This window comes from Pyxicephalus adspersus, chromosome 2 (genome assembly GCF_032062135.1).
Source record: "Pyxicephalus adspersus chromosome 2, UCB_Pads_2.0, whole genome shotgun sequence".
Taxonomy (NCBI): Eukaryota; Metazoa; Chordata; class Amphibia; order Anura; family Pyxicephalidae; genus Pyxicephalus; species Pyxicephalus adspersus.
This window is the reverse complement of record NC_092859.1, coordinates 115,296,167-115,317,321: the sequence shown is the minus strand read 5'-3', so window position 1 is coordinate 115,317,321 and position 21,155 is coordinate 115,296,167. Positions and strand designations below refer to the sequence as shown.

General features: G+C 37.7%; 1 protein-coding gene across 6 annotated transcripts in view; it reads left to right on the top strand.

Moving 5' to 3' along the window:
* The first annotated feature begins 19,829 nt into the window (after positions 1–19,829).
* SBF1 (SET binding factor 1) overlaps positions 19,830–21,155 on the top strand; it is a 59,260-nt gene continuing 57,934 nt past the window's right edge. For all 6 annotated transcript variants that reach the window (XM_072401976.1, XM_072401974.1, XM_072401972.1 and 3 more), the window contains exon 1: positions 19,830–19,984. In XM_072401976.1, coding sequence (XP_072258077.1) covers positions 19,930–19,984 — 55 coding nt within the window. In that variant the 5' untranslated portion in view covers positions 19,830–19,929. The remainder of the gene's footprint in view (positions 19,985–21,155) is intronic.

Here is a 21,155-nt window from a genome sequence, read left to right as displayed (position 1 = left end):
TTGTAATTGGAGGCCAGTACAGATATATTTATGTGGTCTAATTCCAGTACCACATATAGCTTTGGACATGGATTTTATATTATTATTATTATTATTATTATTATTATTAATAATCAGGATTTATATAGCGCCAACATATTATGCAGCACTGTACAATAAATATGAATATGAATTATCTGCTAAACAAAAAACAAAAACAAAATCAGCTACTGAATACCCTGTCTACTTGATTGTAAATAAATGTGATGGATTTCTTAAGTAATCCTCATATATACATGTTGCATTATTCTCACAGATCAAATCTAAAAGGCAGTTTGTGGCCAGCTTAGGAAATTTAATTAAGAAAGCATGCTGGTTTAGTTCCTATATGGCTGTTTCTGCTCTATACAATAAATAGACCTATACCAACCCATGTGGGACTACACCGCCAATGTATAAATTATGGAAACTGAAATGCTAGAGCAACCAATCATATTTAAAACAGGTTTTAAAAGGAAATCAAACATCAGAGTGTTTGTTACTGATATGACCTCCATAGTTCCTTTCCACTGAATAAAATACTTCATTTTTCTTTAGGGCTTATTCACACATCTGTGCTGCTGCAATACCTTTAAATAGACTGCCTAATATTCCATTGCGATCCAAAAAGTGTATCTGCACCACAATTCACTTTAGTGTGCTACCATGTGGTACAGTACAGGACAGTGAAGAAGATGTGTTTGGCTGTGGGAAACATTAATCTACTTCAATCAAAATATCACATTGTTACTTTATAGTATCACTGGCAAACAGACATAAAATCAGGTTCCTTGGCTGACAGTAATATGCTAAACAAGCCGCATTCAGTCTATAATATGTCATCACATAGATGAGCATCTCATTCAGCAGCAACTTTGTGAATGGAATCTTCACCCTCCCTCTTTTCCCAAGTGTTCTCATATTACAGAATGTATAGGAAAATTTGAGTTCATGGCATGCTGTGGCAGTGTGTCATGTGTTCTTACGGTTAAAGAATTCCCTTCATTCAAAGAATAAGATTTAACATTGCACTAATATTGCATCAGACACTTCAGACAGACAGAATGGGAGATCTTCACACACAGAGAAGTCACAGTAAAGGACACAGCAAGTTTATAGTATGGGTCCTCTACAGAGAAGGTTTTATACAAAATCAGTTAAATGTGGGTAGTAGGGAGGAAGAAAATACAATACCCAAATATATAAAAACACTACAATAGATAATAACATATATGCCAATTTCTAATACATTTGCAATAAAGAATATTAACCAATCTGCTTTTTTTTCATTTTAGAAGCACATGCACTGGCTAGACATTCCTTCAAAATTATTATCTTCTACTATGAAAATCTAACATCTGTTCAGAGCTTAAAACCCACCTAAACCCACAATTTTATAAATTCTAGCAATTAGTATGTACAATCATTGTATATGAGCAAACTGGTGGGCACATTATCTGTTTTGAATGTGCTTGCACCCTCACTACAGCTTTTTCCTCTCATGTTTGGATTCAACTGGTGGGACAGTTAGCCAGGTGTGACCATGTGACATCCAAACTAGAAAGAAAAATAAATACTAAACTTATGTCTAGACATACGTCTAGACTTACTAGACATATGTCAGTGTTACAGTAACAACAGCGGGCCAGATTTTTTAAAACTCTCCAAGGTTTAGAAGGACACACTTTTTTAGAGAAGCTGTGTGATCCAGCAAACCCGAAATGGGCCCAGGACTGGAAACATTTGCTAACAAATAGCAGAATCCAATCCAGGTTTGCTGGATCACCCATCTTCACTGATGAAAGTGTATCCTCTCCAGCCTTGGAGAGCTTTAATAAATCAGACCACATGTGTCTATATGAGAAGATAAGACCTTTAATTCAAAGAAAGTAGTTGGTAACTAGTTGTAACCCGCTCACTCAACCTCAGCCTTCTAAAAGAAAATTAAAAGGCATACAAGGTCATAATTCTGGCTGGAAACGGGTTCAGGGAAAGAGCAGCTACACAATGGGTTTTCTGATTTTGAAAAGTTCATTTCCAAAGGTAATACCTAGAATTAACAGTAATCAGTATACCTGCTTTTGAGGATTTGCTTTGCACAATTTGTAATTCAGGACAGGAGTTTGTTTTCTTTAGTGGCTTTTCAGGAAGTAACACCTAACAGCTCAAAACCCAGCCAAGATGCAATTATCTCTGGCTGCCAAAGTCCACAACTAAAGTCTCACTTTTTTCTCACTATTTTCCCTAAATCTAGGTCCTAGGTCACAAGGGAGGCCATTCTGAGAATTCAGAGATGTAATATCTTCACCCTATGATGGCACACAGCCCCAAAGTTTTCATCTCCTAGAGGCCAAAGGGTCGTGGTATGCCCCATCAATAAGTGCTAATCTTGTCTGGAACTGAAGAAGAAGTAGAAAGGAATAAATTACTATGACAATGTTGTTCACAGATCTGGGTCAAAAACAGTTCCGTCCCAGCCCTACCCTTCAATATAACTGCAAATCTTGTCTCATCCCTGTCCATAGTGGTTGGAAAAGGAGCAGAAAGGAAGAAAAATCTGGCTCTCAGTATAAAAGTAAAGTAAAATAAAGAACGTAACATAAGCAGAAACTATCCTCATAATGTTGTCTACAGATTTGGGTAAAATTCACTTCTCTTATGGTCCTAGCCCTATCCCCCAATATGGCTCCCTTGGAGAATAAATTCTGACTTCTGAACTAATTGTAACTAATTGTGCTATCCTGACACCTGCAATTCCTAACATTAACTATCCACAAATATAAACACCTACATATATGATGTTAAAAGAAAAAATTCTGTTTTTCTTTAATGGTCATTTTATAGTCATTGCACATACTCCCACTGTGATCCAATTTCAGTAGGTGTGCAGGGGATGCAAAAAAAGTAGAAACCAACAACTAATATCAGTGTAATTATCCTGCGTAGTATTGATAATATAAACCTTTAAAGTTCCATATGCAGTGCTGTAACGTTAAAATTCCAGACACAAATGACACATCTTCTTTAAAAAAGGATGGTTGTGCTATTACATCATACACAGGGGTTTAAAGTATTACATGGTATAATTTCTCTTACCTGGGGGTGGGCAGCAGCAGCAGATGAGGGGAGGGCATTGAGTAGGTTCCAGGCTGCTGCTGCACAAACAAGAGGCTGATACAGCTCAGGGACATGGCCATCCAGGACCTCATGGTAACAACTACTATTGGAAGCCAAAATGCTGCTCCAGTAACATAAAATGCTGTCAGAAGATTACAGGGATTGTTGTCTGTGCCAGAAAGGTCAAGACTTCAAACTAAAAGAAACAAAGTACATATGTGTCCATTATCTTTTATCATGTCAAGTTTACTGAGTTTTCAGATGTGATATTACATCAAAGCGTCACCCCAAAACATTTGTGCTTCATATTTCAGTGGAGATACCTATTTAATACAAGTAATACAATTTAAGTACAGTGCTTCCTAATATGCACTATATTAATATTATTTATTATGAATAATAATATTAATAATACATTTAAACCAAACAAGGCACTGAGTACTCCATCCACAATGGTTTAAATATCCATGTATTGGATATTACACTATTCTAATGCATGCAATCAACAAAGAGAATTGCAGCATTCTGCACTACATTACACACTGAACTGCTCTTCCCTTCTTAATGAATGGATCAGATGTGTGAATCAAGTAAATAACTTTTTCTACTATTCTCCAAAACAAAATCATTTTGTTCCCTCTATGCATAAAGCATACAGATAACATTTTCATTTAATAAATCTAATTCTTTCAGTTGTGCATTCTATTTTCTTACAATGTTCTTTCTGAAAATTGTAAAGCATTCAGTTAAATATATGTATTTCCATTTTTACAAAAATAGGTTCTGTGATACAAAAACAAAAAATCTGTAAAATAAAAAATATTTTTTATAAATTATTTGCAAGTTTCAGATCATCAGATTATATCTCAATAAATCTTCTCTGTGTCCCCTGACAAAGGACAACTTTTTATATCTCTGATGACCTGGTTACCTAATCCATTCAAAACAAAAATATTCTGCAGACTTTATGTCCTAACCTGTCCCAGGGTATGAAGCTTGTCCCTCTGCCGGCTCTCCTGTGGTGTCTAATAGTAGAGTGGACAGGTACACGTTCCTGAATATTAGGCGGGGTTATATACGCTGGAATGGGAGGGATTTTTCAGTTGAGAATTTTAACCATTTCCAGTTATAGCTCTGATGAAAATGGCTAGTGTATGTTTCTTTATTCTTCTTTTATTAGTCACTTTATACAGTGAAGTATGTAAAAATGTAAAGTTTCATTACAAATAAATAGATTTATTATGTGATGTATTTTGTAATCACAAGCTGGTCATAGTCAGAGAGATGTCAGTTTGAGATGACAGGCGGGGAAACACCTGCATGCCAACAGACAATATAAAGATTTCTGGAGTGTTCTTAAAAAAAATCTCCCAACTAAAACAAGCTATAGTGGATTGTCTACAACTTGGCCCCACTGTCATTAGGTCTCTTTGTGTAAAAATATGATGTTAAAACCCCTCATTACCCCCTATAATAACCCTAATCTGTGCCTGAGCAAACATGTTGGGCAAGAAACAAAACAAAAATTTTTGTGTCAATGGACTTTTTGTGTGTGTTGATGACATTATTTAACATTAGTTTTAAATGCTTCTGAGATTATTCAGATTTCATGATCAGGAGTATGACCTCCAACTGACCTGCACTTTTCTTGTTTTAGGCTGCATTTCTATAGACTTGTATAAGAAAAACAACTAATCTTAAGACAAAATCCCATCACCACAAACCCTATAGGACTGAAAATATACATTAATTTGAGCAATGGTAGAAAAAAAGTGTCACTCAGGCAATAACTGCTGATTGCTGATTGGATCCTATTTTTTTCAAATCTGAGCTCCAGGTAGATATAAAGAGATGCCATTACTGTATTTATATAGCGTCAAATTTATTACGCACCACTGTACATTAAATAGGGGTTGCAAATGACAGACAGAGGCAAACAATGACATAAGAGGAGGAGAGGATTCTGTCCAAAAGAGTTTGCAATTATATATATATATATATATATATATCACCAACATATTACATAGCACTTGACATCTATAGTCAAAGAACATCTGTTAGGGGCTCATAATCTAATATCACTACCATAGTCATATGTTAGTCAGAGAAAACCCATGCAAACTTCATGCAGACAGTACCCTGGCCAAGGTTAAAACATTGAACCCCGGTGCTTCAAAGACAAAAGTGGTAGCTACTGAGCTGCATGTCAGCTTCCATTTTCTCTGAAAGCATTACAAATATTTTGGCACGGAAAAAGGTCAAACACATATATTTAACTACTGGTCTGGAGCTCAGTTTGAATTTTTTTTTATCTTACCACATGCCAGGTGAGTTTATAAAGAAACTAAACTGAAAAGTACCTAAAAAAATGCTCTTACCTTCAACTCTGCAAGGCAGTCCGATCCACCCGGGGGTGTCTTGCATCGGGTCCTGCGTTGTCCCGGCATTCGTCTCCGAGCCAGCGCTCCGGGCGCCGTCATCTTCTCCTCTTCTTCCTCATTCTTCATCCTACATCACCTGACCCAGGCACGAGATCGGGTGACATAAGATGTAAACAAAACTTGACTGCGCATGCATGAGATTGGCAAATTTTTCTCTCTGTGCGAAAAGGCTCCTTCAGAGATGCTCAGACATGCGCAGAAGGAGCACCCAAGACCCCCCCAGGATGGATGACATAGATATCTTGGGAGGCTTTACGCTCCTTTTCATTCTCGATGCCTATGCCTAGGCGATCGAGAAGTAGGGTGAGGTGCTGCACCCTTGTTTTTTTTTTGTTTTTTTTTAAGGGTGTTGCACTTAAAAAAAAAAACAGAATTTTTACCTTACATAAAAAGATTGTCTACCCTTTATGTGAGTGAAATTTCTGAGTTTAGGTATGCTTTAAGTAACAGGCTTTGAACCTTCTTGCTTGACCACATCCAATTACAAGAATGCAATGAATATACCTCTGACCTTGCCCCCTTATTAGAAAAGAAAGCTGGAATTGTGGAAACAATTAGACTGCAGGTGGAAGGTATCAATCTGAAAGTCTATAATATGACATGATAATATAATAATATGTTGTTTAAACTACCTGATGCCCTGGCACAATGAAAGGAATGTAAGCACAGCAGATGTCAGAAGAGAAAGAGAAATAAATCAAGAGCATAATAAATAAGAGAAAATGTTTCGGTGTAATTGAACATTATGAATGATAACAGACAAACTCCCATACAGTAATTTAACATTTATTCAATTTGTTTAGAACACATTGCAACTGAAAAAAAACTACACAGGTGAATATGTGGCCAGTGCATGCTTGTAAAGATATTTGGCATAGCGCACTAAATATTTTATCCAAACACACGTCATACGTGGCGTAGGCTATCTGTAACTGCGTTATACAAACAAAGTCCTGTTGTCCCAGTTCTCTAATTTAGGGCAGGTTAGTACCACTGTAATAAAAGAAGAACCTAGATTTCTTTGACTATGGTAACTTTTCTTATTGTTAAATGTAATTGTATATGTAGAACTGCAGCTACATATTAGATTCCCATGCAGCAAAGTAGAATTTTACAATGAAATGCCTTCAGTTAAAAAAATGTTGCACTCATATGTATGGAAAACGCAGAAGTCAGTGTTTTTTTTTTGTTTTTTTTAATGCACATACTATATGATGTATTTTACATACATTTTTGTATTCCTCTGGGCACTCTGTTACTTGGAAAATACAACATAGTGGAGATATTGGGTTCTGTTCAAACCTACAAGGGTCACAGCTAAACATACCCACAGAAAGCATTGCTTGTCCCAGTTTAAATGTCTAATATCCTTTGAAGCTTCATTAGTTCCACAAGTATATTTCTCATAGGGATTTGTAGTGTCATGTTTCTCTTAAGGATTTTTCTAACCAAGGCAAATACTACCGCTGCCCAAGCATATTTTGCCTATGTTTACCTAACTTTAAAGGTCAATTCCCCAAAAAAAGAATATTATTATTTTGATTGCTAATTAATGGATAGAGGTACCCATTGAATTCATATACGTATTATATACTCCAGTAGGTAAACTTACTAGTTTTATTCATCCAACACAATAAATGATAGATTTTCCAGAATTTGGTTTATTCTAAATCTGTTTTGAGAGAATTAGATAATTATTAAGATGTGTAATTTTCAAGGTAGTAAAGCAAAATTGGGAAATCTGGTGGGAATATTTTCACTGGGCCTTTAGGCCCAGATACGGCCTAGTCCGTAGTTTGTTCCGGCATACTGGAGGAGCAATGCATACGGAGGAGAGGGAATGTTCCCTATTCACGCCGGCGGCGGAAGTGTGAACTGGGTAAATAGGGAACATTCCCTCTCCTCCTTATGCATTCCTGAGGAGAGGGAATTCCCTTCAGGGGGCGTTCATGGTGGTGGCGGAACCATTAGGGCAGGACTCAAGAGAGAGAGAGGCCGGCCTAGTGTGCTCCTGCCCACTCCTGAAATGGCCTAGTGGCCAAAAAAGTTTGATGACCCCTGCCTTAGATATTTACTGTAAGTAACTGGAATGCATTTGCTAGTGACAGGAAATATACAAAACTGAAATATGAGATTTCCAGAAGTTGGACTTGCTTTTTTAATGCTCTCCAAGACTGGAGACTTTTATGGGAGAACCTAGGTGATCCAGCAAACCTAGAATGGAGCTTGTCCAGGAAAAAAAAACGTTTGCCAACTAACAGCAAATGTCGGTCAATTTCTCCAGTCTTGGAGAGCTTTATTAAATCAGGTCAAATGTGTTTCAGGGAAGTCTGTTACAAGAAATGAACTCCAATAAATTCTCACTCTCATTTTCAGTTTGTGTGTGTATATATAGAAAGATGTGGAAAGTTTAGGACAAAATAAGAATAAAATACAAGAAGTCTTTAATTATTCTTGATAATAAACAATTGTTTCTTTTTTACAAAACCTGGAATGTTTTAAAAACTTTCCAGAGATCATTAATCAGAGGAAGTAGGAAAACTAAGTTTGTCATTATATTCTAGTCACAAGTCTAGTTTTGAGAACTGCGGATGATTTGCCTCATTTCTCGAAAAATCTTTCTGAATAGTTCCCAATCCACATTGTTTGAAAAAAAATGGTAAAAAAAGTTTAGAAATCTACAATTTGTTACAGAAAATTATCGGTAGCACCTCCAATATCTCCCCTGAACTCGCAATACTAAATATAGGAATAGATACTTTCCCTAGCTCTCACAGGGTGGTAATTTCTCATATTTTAATAGCTGTTAGAGACTAACAATAGTGAGTAAATGGAACCAAAACTTTACACTTTCAGTTTTAGAAGTGATAGAGAGAGTCAGCCAACAGTACTGTCATGAAAAAGCCTTTGCATATAGTAATTCAGCTTCTAAAAAGTTTTATTATCAATGGCACATATAGTCTACTATTTCTAATGTGGTTGGATGAAGTCCTATAACCCACCCTATATTGCTTAAATACATATTCTTACTTTATTGTGAAACTCAAATTAATTATTTGATATACAATGTTTCCGACTGTGAACCTCTTTTGGTTGTTGTTACCTTTTTTTTTTTTTCTTACATTTTGTTTAACATGTTTTCTTTTGTATCTGTTTTATTATTTTATTTTATTTTATTTTACTGTTTTATTGTTACTGTTATTGTACTGTTTAAAAAAGTAAAAACCTTTAATAAAAATTAAAAAAATGTAAAAAAAAAATGTCCTTTATACATTAATTTAAGCATATGCAGTTTTTTTCTGTTCTATATCTGTTCTATATAGTTGTGAAATGGGCCGGTCTTACAATACATATATACAGTACAAATAACCATAAAAGAGAGCATTGGTCACCAACCAACCAATGAAAAATTATCATGGCAAGGGAACATAGGGGTGGCAATTCATGCCCTTTGTTACTTATTGGTCCAGAAGGACGAAGTATAGTACTTTAATGAATGTATACTCAACACTATTCATGAAAGTTTAAATGCTGGCCATAGACACAATGCATTCATCCTGGAATTTTACCTACTTAAGCAATAATTGTCAAATCAAATAAAGGTGATAAAGGCAACATTCCTGTCACATAAATATATTTTTGAATTTGATAGTAGATTGTCTCGATCCTGTTGAAAAAAAGGTAATTGAGAGTTGCTTGAAAGTATTCCTCTGCAAAGTTTGAGCATTTGAGTTATTCTGTACTACCATCTTCTGGCCATTTATGAGCTTGCTTTGTGCTGGACTTTTGAATTTTATATTAAAAAATGCAATATTATTTAATTTGACTAATTAGGGACAACACAAATATAGAAGAAATTGATTAGTTTCTAACAACTTATTTTGACCTTTGCCACATCCCAAAAAATAAAATATCCTAAAGAAAACAGTTTGTGACATTCCTTGGAAGACTCCGTGTCTGACCAGATTGGGATCCACTTAATTGCTGTTTGACTATATGCTACAAGTGAATTTAAATCATTAAGTGTGAAATTTGTGTTTAATCATGCATTTATATATTATAACTGATTATATGTGTATGCAATTGTAGCTCTTAATCTACTCCTGAAAAAGTGAACTGGCTCTAAGAAATGTGTCAAGCAAAAAAAAAGATTGAGAATAATGTTTTAAATGTTTTTATTGGTACATGATTGTATGGTCATTATAATAAAAGTACTGTTGGGTTTTTGAGAACATTTGTCTTAAAAGTCACAAGTTGTTTGATGGAATACATTTTGCATAATTAAGAACAATAGTAATATGTTTAGCGTTGTAAGTCCTTTCAAATGTATTTAGTTGTAGTTAGGTCAGTGAAAATATTTCTAAATGTCATCTTAATGCAACTGTTACTATAAAGAAATAATAGAAAGTATTATATTAAGCACATGGGGAGGGTGTAAGATTCATTTTGGGGTTTATGCCTCCTCATTTCCCCTCCTACTCAAAGAACATAAATTATTTTATAAGGACTGCTGACCAACTAAACTGACAAATCTTGTTTTCTTTAAAGTGGAACTAACGAAATTAGTTAAACTGCCAGGCATAGGAGGCAAGCATTAGATAGCATTAGGGTAAAAAAATGTTTTTGAAAAAAATAATTTTGAAAAAAATGGTTGTTCACATTTAAAGTAATGAATAATTTTTAGGGCTCCTCCGCCACCTTTTTTATTTTTGGTGTCATGGAAGCTGATCCCCAAGATGTGGATGAATTATAAAGCAGGGAGCTTTCCTGCCCTTTACAACCATCAGCCTGTGGAAATGCTCTGCTCTATGTTCATTACCTATCACTGAGCCCTTTTATTAATAAACAAGGGCAGTGTTTCTTTTGGATGATGTTTTTTAGAGGTGGAAACACTCTGGCTTGGTAGGCTTAATGTCTTCACCATAAGGCACCTCGCATTATTTTAGCGTAAAACTGCTGTAAAAAGTAGGACTTTACTGGTACAATTTTGTAACAAAAATGTACGTGTCTATATTTTAACAATATATGCAATAAAATCAATCTATAAATCAGGTATTTATAATCTGCTGGAACACAGAATCACATTACCATATATTTCCTTATATACAATATCCAATATTAGTGCCTACCAACTAAATTTACAATTATTAGTATTAAATGTTCTCTTTGCATGGAATTGGTATCTCTTTCATAGCAAGTAAGTGTTAACATATATATTTTAGGCAGAACAATTTACAACTCTCTATTTTTTAAAACAGGGAATCAGACATTCCCTCAAACATTCATTGATTCCTGCCATTGAAACACATGGACCCAGAAAATTCCCACAAGGAATGTTTGATTCCCTTTTATACATATAGAACAGTGAATGTGTTTTACAAGTTACTGCTTCATCAGGTAGAGGAGGTGAATTTGTGAAAAAAATGAAAGATAACATTAATCTTTAAAAAATTTCAAAGAGAATACAAAGAGGTCCCTACCTCAAAATGTCTATGAAAATATTGATATGCAATCAGTTTCAAGACATATCAAGTTAGATCTTCAAACTAAAATATCATAATATGATGTAATAAATACAACACCTACCCCGGCTACCAAAGTTGTCTGCAGGAATTTTTTAACAGAATGTTCTATAGCTTTTAAATAGTTTACCTATAATATGTATGTATGTAATATGTATAATGTATATATATGTACATTTTTTATGTACATGTTCCATATAGATTTTGGTTTTGGAGGTTTTTTTGGATTTTAGGTTACAAATAAAATTTACAAATAAAATTTTGACACATGACTAAAAATTCCCAGAGCATTTTGGGTTATCTAAAGCAACGTCTCTGCAATAGCCCTGCGATCATGTAACCACCTCATGTCTCTATAGATCACTGTTTCTCAAACTTTTTACCATGGGGGAACCCCTTAAAATAAATTTCAGGTGTTCAAGGTACCCTTGGTAATTACTATATCCACAACTTAGTTTGGTGATTAGTGGGAAGAATGCTTATCACATTTTACATTGCTGGCCATAAGAATGTCATTGCTACTGATAGCCAAAAAGATCATGAGTGTCAGTTAATATGACTTGAAATCCACAAATTGCTTATTGCTGAAGAAACCCCTAGAAACCCTTGGAGGAACCCCAGGGTTCCATAGAACTTTAGTTAAGAAACACTGCTATAGATGGAACACAGGGTTATAGATGGGGCAGGTATCCACGGCAGTGCATCTTGGACCCAGTTACCAACAGCCCTACCTACCCAACATCTCACTGCTGTACATTTGACTAAGGGCACATTGTGCATCGGCGTATTGACTGCTAACCTGCGCAGAAAAGTCACAGCTTTACAATACTATTTCCTCCACCTTGTGACCACTCCAAATATTTAAATAAATTCTTCTCTTCCTTTAACCTTGTTTGGCTTTTCGAAATTTTAACAGTCAGGGCTTAAAATGAGAGACCTAGAATATCAGCTCGAATGTGTCAGGCAGCTCCCGGACTTGTAACGAAAATAAGTGATTGTAATTGCAGTGTCAGGAAGCAGTGGTTCCGGCCAGTTGGGTAGTCGTAAGCATCACTAGTGAGCCACCTGGGCTTTGGCCACTTGGATTAGTATTTATCCCTCTGGATTATTACTTCGTTGTTGTCCTTTCAAGAGGTTAAAGTATTGGTGACTCCATATAGATGTACCCCAATATTTTTATTGACCCTCTTCTGATGATGGTAAACCCTCTCTCCACATATCTGTGGATTCAATATTCTGTTAGGTATAAAGTCAAGCAGTTTTTTATGGAATTTAAAAAATAAATAAAATGCTATGCTAGACTATGCCTATAGACTATAACAAAGGGCAGCTAATTTTAGGCTTTGCTGTCAATGCAAGATGTGTTCCTGAAATTGCTTTATGTCCCAGCATAAAAGAGAAAATCGGATTTGTAACCTAATAGTGAAGTATTTCATGGTAAGTAAATGGTAAATAACAAGAAGAAAAGCATTGTTGTGTAACAGCATATATTTTATTGAAGGTAAACAGACTAAATTCTATTGAGTTGTGGCTTACCAAACACGTAAATTGCTATACATCATCTGTCAATGGAAAATTATAGCTTACCCTAGGGGCACCATGAGGTTTTACCCACAGCATTATTTTCTATTTAGACCTTCAAGCAAAACATCCTGAGGTTAATGCTTTATTGTCTTTTCATTGTATATCTGTATTTTTTTATGATTCTTTTAACAGCATTGAGTTTTCATTGATGACTGCTGTGCCGACCTTTAGTTTATTTAATTTATTTCACTTGACCTTTGGGAAAACACAATTTCATATGCTAGTGAAATAATTTTACCCAATGGTGGGAAGCTTTCCAGCAGACAGAAGTTCTTATTTATCTGTGCTCTACAAAAAAAATCCTTGCAGTCTCCCTGTTGGAGAGAATTTCCTTTATTTAATATCAGTCTCATAACAGAGTAAATAGTTACATAGTAAGTTAGGTTGAAAAAAGTCAAGTCAAGTCATCAAGTTTCCACTAAGGAAATAAACATATCCCAGATAAAAACCTTATAGACGTAGTTGATCCAGATAAAGGCAACCGGGAAAAAACTCAATTTGCTCCACCAGGAAAAAAAATTCCCTGGATCAAGAGACAGATACTACACAGTTAATAGGGACCCCTAAGCCTTTATTTTGGGGTGCCCCTTGTGGGAAGTCATTTACATTCTGGTATTACACTAATACTGTTGTATTATACTTCCCTATTAGTTTCTTTGCTAACAAGACAATAATATAGCTCCTTATCAGGCCAGTCATTTTACAGGGTGCAAGGGGATCGTGCCCATTTATTCTTTGCATGCTCAGTCTGGCAACTGGTGACCATGGTGTAAGAAGTCCAAAAAACTTTTGATATTCACTAGACACTGAGCAGACTAGAAATACCAGTCAACAAGTGAAATTCAGCCTTGTGCTCCATTTTACTGCTGGGATTTGGTCGTCATTATTTTTTTTCCTAATGATTAGATATTTAAAAAAATATATACATATAAAGGATGTTCCATATTATACTAATATTTGCTTCACATTAGTTGAAAATACATTTGTTGTATTTTGTTGTATTTGTTGTATTTTTGTTAAGTTTTTGTATAAATAGGGAGAAACATTTTTTAATTATGTATTACTTTTCTTGCTGAATTTTGATGTAGATGTATTTTGTATTAAAGATTGGCAAAATGCTTCCCTATCAAAATTATGAGAAATAGTGTTTATAGGCAAGGTGAGCCTGAACATTATTTCTTAAATTAAATTTTTAGTATGGTGTTACCTTTGGACCATCATTATTATTATTACCATCATGTATTTATATAATATGGACATAGTATTCAGTGCATCACAGGGTCCATAGCCATGTCACTAACTGTCCCTCAGAGGAGCTCTCTGTTTCATGTCCCTACCATAGTCTAATGATGATTTTGTGTGTGTGTTGGCGAGAGAGCCAAATAAACTACCAGAATGTTTTGGGGAAGGAACCAGTGCACCTTTTGAAAACCTTATGCAAACATAGGGAGAACATACATATTTCATGCAGAGTGGTAGTCAAATAGGAAATCTTGCCTCTATCGCAACATAATGTGAAAGAACAAATATTAATAAACTAATATTAAAAAATAAAGAATACACCTAAATATATTTGGCTATTTCATATAAATGGGGTGAAATTTGTACTACCAATCCTTTGAAAAACATGAATATATTCAACTAAAAATATTAAGGCCCACCCAACTTCGCAAATAACATTTAATATTATCCAAATGTCCTAATAATAAGAAAGTACACACAAGCGAAGTAATATCGCATACCAGAATATCATAAACTGCATATAAAATTTACAGTTTTTAAATAGATGTAAATAAATTAATGTAAAATGACTGATAAGGTAATGAGCAAGAAGGGTATAATATTACCAGTATAAGAGTTATAAAACAATGTTTTCATTTAAGACTGTGTTTTAAGACTGCCATAATGTGATAGGGTACAGCTGGCTTCTATGGCATGAACTGCCTGGTGACATCCTACAACGGTCAAGCTGTACCTATCATTTGTCCTCTGCAAGGGAAACTGGTTCTGCGGAGTTCCTACTCCCTTTTAGTTGACTTACATTTTCATAATCCATTCTACTAGTATTTCCACCTATATCAAAAACATAATTTTTGTTGAAAAGGTTTTAGAAGCTGAAGCTACTGTATCTTCCCACACTGTTTCAAAGCTCTCCAACATATTCTTTTTTCTCTGAGATTTAAATTACATAATAATGGTTTCTGATTGGCACACAGTAAATTTCTTAACCCCCCCCCTCCATGTTTTCACCAGCATTGTAAAAGTCAATGTCCTTTGATTGGGGCCTGCTACAAAAGTACCCATTGTCCGCCACTGATGGCAGTCCTGCTGAGCTGAAGAATTGCATGGTGAAGCATCCCTTGTTCAATGCCATGAACAATCCTAAATAAAACACAGGTAATATAGTTGTATTTTAGGCTGTTTTATTGATTTTCATCTGTCTAGGATCAATCCCTACATTCTGAATAATATAAAAAGTTATATAAGTTTTTTGGTAACCTTGTATTGGCTTACAATATAAATCATTATGTACAATATCTACAAAAATAAAATATAAGATAGAATACAATATATATGTAGTTCCTAATTTATACCACACGGGGTCACTGCTGTACAAAAAGTGATCTTTGGATTTGCTGTCCAGCCAATCAGCTACAATCAATAGATAATCCAATATATTATTTCAGCAAATGTATGTTGCAAACATTTGGCCTGATTTATTAAAGTTCTCAAAGAGTATCAAAAGAAAACTATCATAAGAGAAGAATATTTGAATGAATTTGATCCAGGATTGAAAACATTTGCCTGCTAATAACAAATGATTTTTTAGAAATCCACTCCAAGTTTACTGGATCACCCAGGTTCTCCCATGATAGTCTATCTTCTCATGTCTTGGAGAGCTTTAATAAATAAGGCACTATGAACACTGTTGTTAAGGTATACAGCAGCAGATGGTTTTAATGCATTGGAACGGTCCCTGCTATGTAACTTCCTGCCAAAAAACAATGATGAAGCAGACGCCACCGCAGATTCCCTAATTTTTGAAAGTAATGAAAGGGTCACATTATGCTAGTTTACTTTTAAAGAGGAAAAATACCTTAGTTTGTGCCCCTATTTTGTCCTTAAGTTTCAGAAATAGGAGAATGCATATTTAACTGGTGATTTAAATTAAAGTCAGACTAATAAACTTTTATTAAGCAAAATAAGAGCGTTCCTTTGTCACTGAGCACTCACTTGCGATCACAATGCTGTGTAGATGTGAGCACTTTGTACAGGAAAATGTAATGGCTGCATTTATTTCTTCCAGTTTGTAGATTCTTGGCCTGGCTTGCTGAGCCGCACACTTTCTTCATCGGCAATGCTGGAATTTGTTAGACAGCCTGAAAGCTGCTTCTGAGTCAGAGCTCTGTGGGGTGTTTGTAGAGAGATAAATGACTGACATTTTATTCCTGGTACCAGAAGAAGAAATTCCAGCCCCCTGACATTTTATAGATCATATGAACACTGACATTTGTGTAAGAAACATGGCCGCCTTTTTACCCAAAGACACGTAAATGTTCTGAGATGAAAATCTGGGGACTAAAGATTATTGTGCCCCCCCCCCTTATAGTCTACAAGGGGGTGCTGAGAAGTTCCTGACTTTGCCCAGAAAGAAGAGAGCCAGAGTTATTTATTCAACATTTTCCCCCGAGACTGATGCACTTGGTACAGCGTAGTTGCAGCTTTTCTAGATCGTTCAAATAAAACTCCTTTGGTTGGGCCGCAATCCAGCTCTTAGCAGAATCTTTGACGACAGAAATCAAAAAATGTTTCTTTAAATTCGGGAACAGATAATAGTCCGAAGGGGCCAGGTCAGGTGAGTAGGGGGGATGGTGGATCAATTGGAAACCCAGGGTGATTACTTTGGCAGCCACAACATTGGACGTGTGCGCAGGTGCAGTGTCCTGCACAAAAAGGATCCCTTTGGTCAACTTTCCACAGCGTTTTGTCTTTTTTGCTTCCTTCAGCTGGTCCAGGAGGTTAGCATAATACTGTCCGGTGATACTAGAGCCATGAGGTAGGTAGTCCACCAACAGAATACTGTCTTTGTCCCAGAAAACTGACTCCATGAGTTTCTGGCCGATTTCTGGGTTCGAAACTTCTTCTGCCGCGGGGACCCGCTGTGACGCTATTCCTTTGACTGTTCCTTGGTTTCAGGATCATAGATGTGGAGCCTGGTTTCATCCTCAGTCACTAATCTAGCCAAAAAGACCTGTGCAGCTTCAAAATGAGCCAAAACGACTTTGGATGCTTCAACTTGTTCCTTCTTCTGATCAAACATTTCGGCACCCACTTCGCTGAAAGCTTGCATTTGTCTAGGATAGTGGTGATAACAAACCCAACATGCTCCCTTGACATGTCAAGTATCTGGGCTATCTTTTTTGCGGACAGCTCATGGACAGCATCGCAGGTTGCTGGGTGAGTTGTGGTTGGGGGGGGGTCGCCCACTGCGGGGCTCATCTTCAACGGTGAAATGCCCAGTCTTGAAACGAGATATCCAGGTTTTGACAGTGCTGTAGGAAGGACACTTCTCCCTGGAGAAACAAAAACTTCATGACGGCCTGTAACTCCAACGACGTAAAACTTGCTTGTGCCTCTGCCATCACAGCTTATCACTAAAAGAAAAAACAGTTTTAAGAATCGCAAAGACTCATATTTGCAGTTACATACTAAGATATTAGGCTGTCATATGCCCCCACACTCATTTTTCTATTTCACCTGGAACGGGGTAAAGCCAGGAACTTCACAGCACCCCGTCGTATGTAAGATGCGCAATGTGGTCACAGCCTGCTAATCCAGAGTGGTCTTTAAAATTTTTCTGAATTCAAGGATATCTATAGTCCCAATTCTCAAATTAAGCAAAAATCACACAATATTATATGAATCACATAATATAATTTGAAAAAGTGTTTTGTATACGTAGTCAATGCGTGTGCTGGCTGCTAATGGTTGTCACTACTTCTGGCTGAACACTAGAGGGCAGCAGAACGACTGCAATGTCAGCTTCCTGTTTATAGGAAAACTCCATTTCCCATAATTCCTTGCATGGCGTATCATGGTTCAGGGTGTTCACACTTGTAGTCTCAGCTCTCTTTAACACAATTGGGTGGCTACAAGGCGAACCTGGATTGGGGGACAGAGAAGCAGCACTAGCAGCCAGCCGGGTGTATTGCAACCCATGGAGCATGCTGATAGGAGGGGAGAGTAGATTGTCAGAGAAAAAAAACCCTTTGAGACAGTTTACACTTGTATATCACCCTCTATATGACAGATCGGTCCATCCCAAATTCTGCTTTTTACAATACTAATGACCCATAAAACCATGATACCCCCAAATATTCTGATTTTGGGCTGGTCTGTACTTGGGGTGCACAATTCCAGCTGAGCTGTATTCAGGGAGGGGTGTAGACAAAATGGGCAAATGTGGAGAGGGGGGCAAATGTACAGATACCCTGCTTCTCCTGCTTTTCTGTAAATTGAGACTCTGCAGTATTAGGATCCCTGGACAATTCATACCTGACCCGCAGAGTGAATGCCTATATTGTTTATTCTTAGGTCACTCCCCCTAAAAGTAATGTATCACGAAATAGGCACAGAGAGCGGAGATCTAAACAGAGCTAAACTAGAATAAAACAAATGATAGTAGGTACAGATTTGTGGGCCTATTTATAAAGCAGTGAATCTTACATTCACTGAAACATTGCCTGGTGGGGAATTAATTACTGGCATTGAAACACATGAACCTGGAAGATTCCCCACCAGGGAATATTTGGTGAATATCAGATTCACTACTTTCTAAACACTCCTTTGTGTGTTGCTAAAAATATCTCCTACACGTGACATACACAGGGGTTGGAATTACTATTAATAAACATTTTTTATATAGCACCAACATATTACATAGTGCTGTACATTAAATAGGGGGTGCAATGACAGACAGATACAGACAGTGACACAGGAGGAGGAGAGGACCCTGCCCCGAAGAGCTTACAATCTAAGAGGAGGGGAAAGCAGCACACAATAAGAGAGGAGATATGGAATGGTGGGAAGTAGTGAGGGGGTAACTTTAGCCTGCCATGTGATTAAACAGACTTTTTATTATTATTATTATTATTATAATTAACAGGATTTATATAGCGCTAACATAAGATGCAGCGCTGTACATTACATAAGGGCTGCAAATGACAGACACTGGAGTAGAACATTGTAACAAGTGAGAGGTTATATCAGACATGTGATCACAGCCAATCACAGCGCAGGATTTATCTGATCTGTGATCCAGCATTTCATTCCCAGAGGTCAATGTTGATCCCAGGTGATGCCGGAAGAAATATAGTACTGTTCTTATGGGGTGAAAGTAATGTAATCAGTTGGATAAAAATATGAAATTTTGTTTGCTCAAGATTCACATAATATTCATCCAAGGTTGGCTTTTTTTCAAAAAAAAGAAATCTTATGCAAACAATTGGACGAAATAACATCATGGATGAAAATTGTGTGAATCTTCCTGTGTGTTACACATGATATATAGTGAATGTGGGGATAACAGGGTGAATGTGAGGACAATAACAGGGTGAATGTGGGGATAAAACGGTGAATGTGAGGACAATAACATGGTGAATGTGGGGATAACACGGTGAATGTGAGGATAACAGGGTGATCATGAGGATAACATGGTGAATGTGGGGATAACACGGTGATCATGAGGATAACACGGGGAATGTGAGGATAACACTGTGAATGTGGGGATAACCCGGTGAATGTGAGCATAACACGGTGAATGTGATATTGCGGATTCCTGTAAATCTCTGCACTGATAAGCGGGCAGCCCCTGACACTTGGCACTATCACCTCACACGTCACAGCCTTCTAGGCTCCGCCCAATAACACCGGCCGGTCTGTCACCGAAGCAGCGCCTCGCACATGACAGCGCCCTGAACCAGGATACGCCCCTAATTAGAATATCCCTCCCACTACCCTCGTTTACCCCGCCCACTGTTATCTGTTAGTCTTTCATAGAAGCCCCTACCATTGACGTAAAATTATACGCCCTCCTCCTGACCCCGACACGCCTCCTTACGTCACGCCCGTAGACCCCACCCGTAGTGGCCGGATTCGTGCATGCGCAATACCGGGCCGGGCTGGCAGGAAAGATGGCGGCGGCGGGAGGAGTCCGGGGTTGAGAGAGCGGCCCGGGGAACGGGGACATGGCGAGATTGGCAGATTACTTCCTGCTGGTGGGGTATGACCTGAACAAGAGAGGTGAGAATGGGCGGGACTGGCAGCGGGGGTCAGGGGATCCTGGGATGGAATGTACTTACACCCGAGGGTGATATAGGAGGAGAGGGTCCGGGTAAAGCCCTGTATGGGGGGATATGGCATCATGGTGCTGCAGGCTTCCTTACATTGGCATCATATTGTCTCCTCCATACAGGATTGTGTTGTGCAGCCATAGGGCTGGGGGAATGGTTTCTGTTCTATGTATTGGTAATGACAGTGTCAGGGTAACACCAGGCATATACACCCTGCTAGGAGAAATCACACCCGGCCATTGTATGGGTGTACCCAAAACAACTGTTAGGGTTTCCATTTTTATGTCACAGTACATCAAGTGATCAACATGCATGACTTCACCATCTGATGAGTATGTCCTGTGCAGAAACGGTGTCCGGGTATGATCCCTTATCCAGGGGGTGTCCGGGTATGATCCCTTATCCAGGGGGTGTCCGGGTATGATCACTTATCTACGGGGTGTTCGGGTATGATCGCTTATCTAGGGGGTGCCCTCAGATCACATATCTAGGGGGTGCCTGGGTATCATTACTTATCTACGGGGTGTCCTGGTATGATCGCTTATCTAGGGGGTGTCCGGGTATGATCCCTTATCCAGGGGGTGCCCTCAGATCACATATCTAGGGGGTGTCCGGGTATCATTACTTATCTACGGGGTGTTCGGGTATGTTCGCTTATCTACGGGGTGTTCGGGTATGATCGCTTATCTAGGGGGTGCCCTCAGATCACATATCTAGGGGGTGTCTGGGTACCATTACTTATCTACGGGGTGTCCAGGTATGATCGCTTATCTAGGGGGTGTCCGGGTATGATCCCTTATCTAGGGGGTGTCCGGGTATGATCCCTTATCTAGGGGGTGTCCGGGTATGATCCCTTATCTAGGGGGTGTCCGGGTATGATCCCTTATCTAGGGGGTGTCCGGGTATGATCCCTTATATAGGGGGTGCCCTCAGATCACATATCTAGGGGGTGTCTGGGTATCATTACTTATCTACGGGGTGTCTGAGTATCATTACTTATCTACGGGGTGTCCGGGTATGATCGCTTATCTAGGGGGTGTCCGGGTATGATCCCTTATATAGGGGGTGCCCTCAGATCACATATCTAGGGGGTGTCCGGGTATGATCCCTTATATAGGGGG